Below are 10,280 nucleotides of genomic sequence, written 5' to 3'. Positions count from 1 at the left end.
CCTGGGGGCAGGCTATGTGGCAGCAGCGCTGTGGGCTGCTTGCCTGGCCCTCCCTGCCACGCTCCCCTGGCTGCCAGCCTCTTGCCCCACTTTTGAATTTAGGCCACCCACACCAGTGGGCTGAAAGGCCTTGGGCAGCTGAGACAAGCAGTGCCGGCGGTGCCAGGTGCTGGAACATGCTGTACCCCATCTGTGGGTACTCTCCCCAGCCTGTGCAGGCCTTGGCCTCCCCGAACCACTGTGCCTGGTTCTCTGCAGGCGTGGACATGCACGCAGTGAGTGTGGCAGGCCTGCACTTTGCTCACTGCAGACTGACTGCCATGCTGTCTGCGGCACAGCCAGATCCGAGACTGACCCCACAGACCCAGCAGGAGGGCTGTGCCTGGGCTTTCTCAGACATAGCTGCCCAAAGACTTTATTGGAGCAGCAGAGCTCACTCTGGCAGCCCCAGCACATGTGGGCTGTTCTCAAAGTTTGGAGTGAGACAGTGTTCTCCCTGATGCCTGCATGATACCAAGTGGGTTCCCTGGTAGTTGTAATTTGTGCAGGAGTATGCTGTGCAAATAAGGTCTCCCAATTTCCCTGTGGGTTCAGGTTGTTCCAGTTATGAGTCAGAGCCTTCTGCAAGTGTGCCAGTAATGTTCAGGGAGCTAATCCCAAGAAACAGATGAAAAATAACCCTGAAAAGTATTAGCTTAGTGTGAACAGTAAATACCTAGGCAATTCCCAGGGAAGTGTACAAACCTGGTGTTTGTAGCAGAGTGTGTAACTTCTGTGTTCTTGTTCCTTCCCTCCTCTGTGGGATGAATCCCCAAGAAGAAGAGAGAGACTGTGATTCCCTGTGTCTTAGCCCTTCTGTGTATCTCCTCTCACCATCCTTGTGCCCTTTGGGATTTGAGGAAAGTGAATGTGTGCTAATATCTGCTTCAGCTCTCCTTGAAAATTATCACCAGGAAGTGCTTGGCACAAGAGAAGTGTTCATTTGTGTATGGCACACTAGTCTGACAACTAAAGCTTTTGCCTTCGATGAGAGTGAACTTTCTGTTGAAGCCAATGGCTTTGTCTTGGAGGAGCAGAGGTCAAATGGATGCTTCTACGGTGCTTGCTTTGTGTGTTCTCTGCCAACAGTAGTGGTGTCAGGACTGACTGTAGAGCCAGGGCTGCTTCTCCTACCAGCACATCTGCTGTGTGGCAGAACATGCTGGTGGAACAGACTGGTTTCTGAAGGAAGCTGGAGATGCTGAGGACTGTCCATAGAGAATCTTCCTTGAGTGAACAGACACTCTGGTTTTTTTTTTTTTTATTTAGTTCTTTTTCTTGACTGCAGCAATGGGGTTTGAAAAGAGAGGACACAGAAAATAGAAGTCAGTGCCCCTTTAATTCTCTGACCTGAAAAGTAATGCATGTGGGAGCTCTCAGAGAATCATTTAGGTTGGAAAAGACTTTTAAGATCATCGAGTCCAACCGATGATCCTCCTCCCTCTGTGCGTTGGAGTTTATCCATAAAATGTGCTTTCCTGGAAGCTAGTTTGCATCCTTGAAATACCACTCTGAGCTCTTCCTTAACACAGAATCTTTGTGGTGCAGTTGCTTCACAGTCACCTCAGCTTGGACCATGAGTGCTGGACAAGCTACCCCTTCCCTGGCAGCCTGCTGCTGCAGATGATAGCTACCAGAGGATTTGGCTTTGGTTACACTGGGACAACTTGTGGATTTTGGTCTGAGTGTGGCAGCAAATGCTGCCACATGCTGCCACCCTCAGGAGGGTTCCTGAGGAGTGCCAGTGGCTTAAGTGGGTGAGATGAATGCAGTACAGTGCAGTGCACGTCCTGCTTGTAGTGAAATAGACGAGACCTGAAAATGCAAGTTTTTTGCAGATAGCACTTAACACTACAGCATCTGAGGCCCTATGCAGATATGCAGGAGCTTACTATCTGTGCTCACAGAGCCTGTACCTCCAGGGATGGAGGACTAAAGGGTCTTTGAGGGTGAACTGTCCTCTCATTCTGTTCCTCTTCCAAGAATGTCACAGAGCCAGGAGAGTGCCCTGCTGAGTGCAGGTAGCAGCACTGCTGCTGGGAGCAGTGAAGCTGCGACAAGGTAGGGTGGCTCTGCTGGGACTAGCCACAGGGCCGCTGGCATGTGGCTTATGCTGCTAAGGGATTTTGTCTTTGCAGAGCTTCCTGAGAGCTGGGCGGATATGCAGGAGCCACTGCTTGAGGGGATGTGCTTCACACTCAAGTATCTAGGCATGACGCTGGTAGAAAAACCCAAAGGAGAAGACATGGCTGCTGCTGCCATCCGCAGGATTGTTGCCACGGTGAGAGCTGGCCCTGGGGCCCTGCTGTGCCGGGTTGGAGAAGAGCCAATTCAGAGCCCAGCCCCTGGACTCTAGGAAATGTCCATGTCCCAGCCCTGAACCCCAGCTAGGGACCATGCTGTTCCCAAGAGGAGGGTGGTGTGCAAGAGGCTGGCTGGTCTCTGCCTGTGTGCTGTGGGGGAAGTTGTCTTCCTGCAGGACAGTTGCCGCTGCCTCCTCCCACACTGGGAACACTGCTAGGAGCAGAGCTGTGCTTGTCACAGCATGGAGAGGAGAGTGAAGTACTGGGGGAGGTGGGGTCTGTCCTTTTCCGTATGCATGGCAGTAGCGTGAACAGATTCCAGGGGTGTTCTATGCAGGTCATGCCTGATCTCTAGGCTCTGCTTTCCCATCCCTACAGCAGGAGCCTTTGCAGCAAGGGTCCAAGTGGGTGGCACTTTGTACAGAGTCTGGGGGATTCCTGCCAGTGAGGGGGGGGTGAAGACCCTTGCCAGATTTGCAGAGGTGTCTGGTGTCTCCCAACTGCCAGGCACGGGTGGGAGCTCGCAAGTTCCAGAAGGTGATTCTGACAGTGTCTCCGAGGGGCATCTCGCTGCAGGATGCAGACACAAAGGAGGTGGTTGAGAACATCTCCATCTACAGGTGGGCATGGCATGTGGAGAGGGCCTGGGTGTTCCCCAGCAGCCAGCGGGAGATTGATGGGATCTTGAGCAGCCAGGGAGGGCTGGGCCTTCTGTCAGTGGTACCTTCAGGCTTAGGTCTTCCTTTGGCTCCCTGAGGCCCGTGCCACCTCCCTGCTGTGCCTCACAGTACTGCCTGGGGCTGAATGCAGGCAGGGTCCTGGGCAGCCTTGAGTTCTGGGTCAGTCTATCTGTCTTTTCCCTGGGCCCTGCTTGTCTCTTCTGACATTCAAGCAGGGTGTCGAGGCTGATGGTTGGAAAGCCCCCACAGCTAGGGCAGGACTGCCAGACTGCATGTCTGGCTCTCTACACTGACACAGGACTGCCCTTCTGGGTGCAATGGGATGAGGGTGCCATGGACTGCAGCTTGCTCAGACTGGCTAAAGGCAGTTGCTGTGAGAGCTGATGTGGGTTTTTTTTACTGCTGCCAGCTGTGCTTTGGCTGGGTTGGGTGTCGGTGGGTGCTGGGTGTGAGAGGAGTGTGGCTGCAGGCTGGTGTCTAGATGGGAAGCAGAGACAGGACATCTCCTTGGTGCAAAATTTGGGTCTCAGCACCAGAGCTGATGTGCCAAGGCAGACCATCCTACTGCCTGGCCTCCAATCGTGTCCTTGGAGGCAATCACCCACCCTTCTGTGCTCTTTCTGTCTCAGTGCTTGAGTTCATACATTGGGGTTGAACTGGGCATCAGAGGACCGAGGAGCACACTGAGGCAATGCAGGAGGGAATGCCTGTGGATGCAGTGATCTCTTACTAGCTGTAGGTGCCAGGCAGCCTCTGGCCATTGCTGGGCGGTTGGGCTGCCTGATCATCTGGGGCAGATGAAAGCCTCAGGCTGTCAGCACTGCTTGTTGGTGTGCTGGGAGCACAGCAGAAGACCTGTGCTGGGGTCCCTTACTGCCCTGAGTAGCTCTTCTCTGCCTGCAGGATCTCCTACTGCACAACAGACAAGCTGCAGAACAAAGTCTTTGCTTATGTTGCCCAAAGCCAGGAGAGTGGGGCACTGGAGTGCCATGCCTTCCTCTCACCCAAGAAGAAGATTGTAAGCACTTCCCTTCTGCTCTTGGCTCCGTGAGGTAAGGGTGGGAGCAAGGGCCTTCCTTCTCCCCCTTCAGAGAGAGAAGGCCCTTACCTCTGTGCACCTCAGCTGGATATGGAGCCAGGGAGCACATGTGTGCTCACATGCTGCAGAGGTGGGTGGTGAGCAAAAGGAGGTTCTTCTGTCCCAGCTCCTCTGGGATCTCCTCTTGGGGATGGCTGGCCCACATGGGTAGGCAGACACAGCATTGAGCTCTGGCCTTCCGTGTGCGTGCTCTGCAGGGAAGGGCAGCGAGGGGGGCCTGGGGGGCTCTCGGATCTCATGGCAGTGGGGTTGTCTTGGCTTGAGGGCCCAGATGGAAGCACACATTCCCCTCTTTCTTGTATACAGGCCCAGGCTGTGACTCTGACCGTGGCCCAGGCCTTCCAGATGGCACTGGATCTCTGGGAAGCAGCACATGCAGGTAGGAGGAATTTCCCAAACATGTCCCTCTGCCTAGCGCTGGGATCAGGGTCTCCAGTGTGGGACCCTGTTTTGGGCTGTGTGGAGGAGAGATGGCTTGCTGCCTGGCTGGTGAAACATAGCAAGCAGGGAGTGTGTTGTCCCTGTTGTTGTGTTCTCTGCCGCTGCCCCACCTGGGGACCCTGCCCTATCTCTGGCTGGGGTGGGGTGTCCCTGCTATCCACGCTGAATTCTTCTGCATTGCTGAGCTGTAGCACAGCTCAGGGCCCTGTGGTACCTGCCCTGAGCAGTGATCCCCCACCCTTGTTTGCACCCTTCTCCGAGCACAGCAGGGGTATCTGTCCCTTGCCCACAGTCCTGCCTGTACATCCACTGCTGGGCCTTCTCCAGGTTGCAGGCACTAACTGCTGCTTTTGCCCTGTCCCAGGCTCTAGGCAGGAACAGCCCCTTCACCCTTCATGTGTCTTGGAGAGCAGTGAGCCCAGCAGACCAAGTGAGCCAGCCCCCCCGGGGAGCCCTCCCTTCAGACACCAGTTTGGGGTACAGTATGTGCAAGTCTGGCCCAGGGCTGTCTCACGTTAGAGCAGGAAAAGAGTAACCCTTATGCAGCTCCCTCCTCCTGGCCTTCTAGGACCCTGTCAGTATCTGCGCAGCCTCCCTCGCACATGGTGGCCTGACATGAAGAGGGGCACTCTGTGCTCTGTCTGGCTCACAAGGCAGGTGTGGTTCCTCAGGTGGTCTTTGCTCCAGCAGCATTCCTGTAAGGCCCAGCATTACTGCTGGCCCTGTCAAACAGGGAGCTGGGACCTGCTCTGCACACTTGGTGCCATGGCTAGGGGTGAGACATTGTCTCTGAAGGAGAGGAGCCTTTGTCTGGTCATCATCTTGCCAGCCTGGGCTAAGGCTCAGCCCTGCCCATCTGCACTACACCTACTGCATGTCCAGAGCCAATCAGAGCATTGCCAGTCTCACTGTGTCCCTGCCCAGGAGCCTCTGGACACTTGGTCCTTGGCCTCATGCTTCCCAGCGCTGGCCCAGCCTGGCAGTGCTTGGGGTTATCCTTGCTTACAGCCTGCTCCTGGGTGATCCTCTGCCTGGCCCTCCAGCTGCAAGGTGTGCTCACCCCACTCCTGTCTCTGGGCAAAGGTGCGCTGTGTGCAGCAGCTGTCTCAGCTTGGTGGCTTGTTCCCTGCTCACAGCCTGTGTTTGGTGCTCTGCTGGCTGGAGGGGATGTGAGAAGAGCTGTGGTCTGTCTCTCCCCTTGTGTGCCTGTGTACCTGAGCCCTGAGGATTTCAGCAGCCCAGCACTGCAGGTGCCATTTTTCCCCCTACTGCCTGTAGGCACCCTTTGTCTGTGTCATGCCTGGTGGGTGACTGTGCCTTGTGAAGGGGCTGGGGACTGCCCTGCTGCTCCAGAACAGGCTCTGGGCAGTCCAGCCTCGCTCCTGGCAGAGACCTGCCCAGGCAGTGAGGTGTCATAGTGTTTTTTTGTTTTGGTTGGTTTGTTTGTTTGTTTGTTTGCCAGGAGGAGGAAGAGGAGGAGGAAGATGATAATGTCGGTGAAACCTTATCTGGGTAGGTGATGAGCTGCTGCTTGTGTTCAGGGATCTCTCTGGTGAACCCTGTCTTGTTTCCTTCTCTGCGCCCCATGCAAGGGGAGCTGCTGGGCCCATGGTGGGAGCATGGAGGAGATCTGCATGGGAGCAAGGGGGAGCTTCCTGCTGCTTTCTCTGCCTCTGTAAGCTGAGAGGTCAAGTGAACAGGGAGCTGAGCTGTGGAGGGGCAGAGCTTGCAGTTCAGCTTTTGCAGTGGAGCTGTAGGAGACAGATGCTGACCCTCAGGATGTACGCAGAGATGTTACTTGTTCTGTTTCTCCCACTCTTTGCCGAGGCCAGCCTATCCAGACATGCTTAGGATCATAGGATTATTTAGGTTGGAAAGGACCTTTAAGATCATCAAGTCCAACCGTTAACCTAACACTGCCAAGTCCACCACTAAACCATGTCCCTAAGCACCACATCTACACATCTTCTAAATACCTCCAGGGATGGTGCCTCCACCACTTCCCTGGGCAGCCTGTTCCAATGCTTGACAACCCTTTCGGTGAAGAGATTTTTCCTAATATCCAATCTAAACCTCCCCTGGCACAACTTGAGGCCATTTCCTTGTCCTATCGCTTGTTACTTGGGAGAAGAGACCAACACCCACCTCGCTGCAACCTCCTTTCAGGTATTTTTAGAGAGCGATAAGGTCTCCCCTCAGCCTCCTCTTCTCCAGGCTAAACAACCCCAGTTCCCTCAGCCACTCCTCATGTAAGACTTGTGCTCTAGACCCTTCACCAGCTTCGTTGCCCTTCTTTGGACATACTACAGCACCTCAATGTCTTTCTTGTAGTGAGGGGCTTCTCAGGTGGGATTCAGAGTTGTCCCTTTCCTCCCACTGATTTCCCTGGGGCTTGGGCCAGGATGGAGGCCTGGTCATGCTGACTTCTGCATGGACTAGGGCCTGGGGCTGAGCTTGCTGGTGTCTGTCTTGGGCTTGGGAGGAACTGATGGTACCAGTCCAGCAGTGGAGGATTAACCCGTAGGTCTTTGCAGAAGTGTCTGTGGTAGTGGGTGTGAGAGACCTATTCCATTGTGGCTATTCTCCATGTGCCTGGCAGCTGGCACCTGGCTGGGGTCTGTCAGCGCCGCAGGGCTGAGCCTGGTCTGAGCTGCTGTCAGCCAGGAACCAGTGTGTGCACAGACTGGAGTTATGCATGTGGCCCTGTGAAGTGGCAGCCCTTTGTACATGGGGGCTCCTGATGGGAAGGAGATGTGGCTTTGCAGTCTCAGGACAGGCTGGCCTGGGGAAAGGATTTGGTAGCAAGTGGGCTAGGGGCTTCTGCACTGTGAGTGCTTGGTACTGCTGTGCCATGCCTGCATTGTCAGGGTCAATGAGCATGCTGCGTCTCTCAGCAGGCCTTGCTTGGGGTATGATGAGTGCTCTGTTCTCTTCCAAAGCAGCATGGAGGAGCTGGGGAGAGGAGTCCACAACCCAGCAGGTAAGTTCTTTCCTTCAGTGTTGCCTTGCCACATCCCCCAGCATGTCCTCTGCAGGGAGAGGGGCTGATGGCTCACCTGGGAAGGTCTGCTTCCCCTCCCAGGCTGTGCTGGGTTCCCAACTACATGCCTCATGGACCGAGTCTTCCTCCCTCCTGCTTTTCAGAGTCAGCAACTCTTGTGCCCAGAGTGAGCTCTCCTACTGCACAGCTACTGTGCTACCGCTTGGGGCAACCCCCAGACAGCTGGAAGGGGCTGGGAGGGGTTGGAGACGTCCCCACAGCTGGCCGGAGGACTGCTGGCCCCAAGACTCCCTTGGGCTAAGCCAAATCTCTGCAGCAATGAACCAGCCACTCAGGATTCACCCTGTGCCTGCACCCGGGCCATACAGTGCCTGCCCCGCCCCTGGCACTGCCCACCAGGCATGGGGTCTGCTGGCACCACTGCCATGCAGTGCACAGACTGCGACACCTGCTTCTTGTCCTGCTCTCCGCCTGCATGAACAACCTCAAACTGCAGCAGCTCCCTGCTCCCAGCTCGGGCTGGTGGATCGGTGCTCCTCGCTCTGCCCACTCCCAGTGCATGCAGAGCCACCCCATGTGCTTTGAGCCTGCACGATGCAGCCAGTGTGCCTGGGACCGCACTGTCTGACCTGCCTCACTTGTTTCTCCCGCCTTGCTCCTTGTGGTGGCAGCTGGGGACCAGCTGAGGCTGAGCAGCCCCCTGGAGATGGTGGAGGACTTGCTCGGCATGCATGACCCTCAGGGACCAATAGCTCTTGACCTGGAGGAGTGAGTGAGTGAGGCCTTGCCCCTGCATTTCAGCCCCACACCCTCTCACAAGTGAAATGACCTGGTTTTTAAAGGAAAGCTCTGCCTTTATAGGGAAATAAACTGAGGTTTTTTTACTGTTGTTATTTGGGTTTCTCGATGGGGTGCCATGCACAAGTGTGCAAGGCACTGTGTCTCTGCTGTACTGCCTGCGGTGAGGGTCTGGGCTGTGCCCTGAGGTCTTGGAGCCTGCAGCTGCCCTGGAGCTCCCCTGTCTTCCTTGGCTTCTGGCCCTGAGGGAGCCGTTCCCCCTGTGCTGAGGGCTGCTGGGGCCCAGGGTGGCCCTTGTTACATGAGCGGCAGCTGGTCTAGGCTGTGCTGTACTGGTGTGCCTTGAGCACCTGTGAATGTCATCTGCACCGACGGGAGCTGACAGCTAACCATGCTGAGGCCAGGGAGGACACAAGCCCCCTGTGTGCCTGCTCTGCTCTGGCGTGCCTTTGCCCTGCTGCACACTGGAGCAGAGCAGCACCACACTGCCCTGGCTGTGGTCTGGAGACATGGGCAAGCCATGCACCTGGTTTCCTTCCCCAGATAGAGCAGGGGAGGCTGCAGCCAGGATGTCTGGTTTCTCCAGCAAGTAACAGTTTGCAGCTGCTTTCTGGCTGAGGACCTTGCTGCTGGGTTCCTGTCACATCGCAGCACATCTCCCCTTCTAAGGCTGGTGACACTGACAGCCCCAGCTGAGCAGTACTCACTGTGTGCAGCCTGGGGCAGCAGAGCTGGTCTCCCAGCGAGTGCCATAGGCAGCTGCTGTGGGGAAGGCTTGCACTCTGGGGATGCTTGGGTCCCTGCAGGTCAGTCAAGAGCTGCGCACTGGTTTTCTCACTTGTGGTTTTGCATGTCCAGTCCTGGTCTCATGCCTTTCCTCCCACAGCTGAGGGCACAGAGCAACCTGTAGATGTTATTGGAGTTGTTAGTGTGAGCAGGTCATTGTCAGGTCCTCGGCTTCCAGCATCGAGGGATGGCTGACCTGTTGGTGGTGTGGGTTTAACAGCCCTTGATGTGGCTTCCTGCCCTGCGCTGAACCAGGATGCTTGGCATCCATGCTGTTCTGCAGCTGAGTGCTGCAGGTAGTGCTGAGGGGTGGACAACACTGCTGCTAATGCTGGCACATGCCGATTGCTTCACTCATCCTTTGCTTTTGTCCTGTGAATACTTGTTCACCATCTCCTGCCACTGGGGAAGGCAGTGGGCTCTACCCTGCTGCCTGGTAGCTGTCACATGTCCACACAGAAGTGCTCCAAGCAGTTTAACAGCCTCTCTCCCTGGGACTTGTGGTTGCTGCAGTGTGCTCTTTGCTGTGACTATGCTGAATGCTGCAACCCTGTATGACTTCTTGCAGGACTTCATGGGTACCAGTTCTGCCGTTACAGCTTTAACCAGCTGTTGTTGCAGGGAGTGAACTGCTTCCCCGCCCCCCCATCTCAGCCTTGTGTGTGTGAGAGCCTTTGCCAAGTCTGTTCTGTTTTAGCAATGTACAAGCTAGCAATGGGTTCACCATCAGCCACACATGTGTGAACACTGTCCAACATCTCTTAAATTAGTGTGCCAGAATTGCCCTGCATGAGCCACACAGCCCTTTCCTTTTGTCACTGTGGTACTGGTGCTGCAGAGCGGGTGCAGGGATGCGTCTGTATTTGTGTGCATGTCCTGCTCTGCCCTGGCACTGTCAGGCATTTGCACTGTCCTGTGCTAGTGCTGCCAGACTCATTCATGGGGTGTGTGCTTGTACATGCCTCAGAAAATACCTTTGTCCAACACTGCTGCTGCCTTTCCTGTGCAGCACTCATCTCTGCAGCTCCCTGCCTTCATGCACTGCCATGGTCTGAAAAAGGAGTGGTGGCTTGAGGTTCTTTTTTTTTTTTTTTTTTGGGGGGGGGGGGTTTTTTTTTTCCCAACCCCCCCCC

General features: G+C 55.6%; 2 protein-coding genes across 3 annotated transcripts in view; one reads left to right on the top strand and one right to left on the bottom strand.

The window, feature by feature from the left end:
- IFT172 (intraflagellar transport 172) overlaps positions 1-400 on the bottom strand; it is a 46,408-nt gene extending 46,008 nt beyond the window's left edge. Inside the window, 1 exon segment of the mRNA XM_009326907.1 lies at positions 356-400. Coding sequence (XP_009325182.1) covers positions 356-400 — 45 coding nt within the window.
- A 1,387-nt stretch (positions 401-1,787) lies between these two features.
- LOC103919403 (low density lipoprotein receptor adapter protein 1-like) lies at positions 1,788-7,542 on the top strand. 2 transcript variants are annotated; one of them, XM_009326903.1, is made up of 7 exons: positions 1,788-2,320; positions 2,850-2,962; positions 3,926-4,040; positions 4,428-4,500; positions 4,927-4,992; positions 6,025-6,074; positions 7,457-7,542. In XM_009326903.1, exons 1-6 carry the CDS (start codon positions 2,141-2,143, stop codon positions 6,048-6,050), a joined length of 573 nt encoding a protein of 190 aa, XP_009325178.1. In that variant the 5' UTR covers positions 1,788-2,140; the 3' UTR covers positions 6,051-6,074; positions 7,457-7,542. The 2 variants fall into 2 exon arrangements, with proteins under 2 accessions (XP_009325178.1, XP_009325179.1); XM_009326904.1 differs by lacking the exon at positions 4,927-4,992.
- Positions 7,543-10,280: the final 2,738 nt, after the last annotated feature.

The sequence above is a fragment of the Pygoscelis adeliae genome, unplaced genomic scaffold (assembly GCF_000699105.1).
Source record: "Pygoscelis adeliae isolate BGI_AS28 unplaced genomic scaffold, ASM69910v1 Scaffold487, whole genome shotgun sequence".
In the NCBI taxonomy this organism is placed as follows: domain Eukaryota; kingdom Metazoa; phylum Chordata; class Aves; order Sphenisciformes; family Spheniscidae; genus Pygoscelis; species Pygoscelis adeliae.
The sequence above is the reverse complement of the archived record's forward strand: the minus strand, read 5'-3'. Positions and strand labels throughout refer to the sequence as shown.

Excerpts from the sequence above, each read along its gene's own strand:
- LOC103919403 (XM_009326903.1), top strand. The coding sequence starts at position 2,141 with ATGTGGCTTATGCTGCTAAGGGATTTTGTCTTTGCAGAGCTTCCTGAG. Across the intron at positions 2,321-2,849 it reads TCCGCAGGATTGTTGCCACG|GCACGGGTGGGAGCTCGCAA; the intron begins GTGAGAGCTGGC and ends CCCAACTGCCAG. Across the intron at positions 2,963-3,925 it reads GAGAACATCTCCATCTACAG|GATCTCCTACTGCACAACAG; the intron begins GTGGGCATGGCA and ends CTCTGCCTGCAG.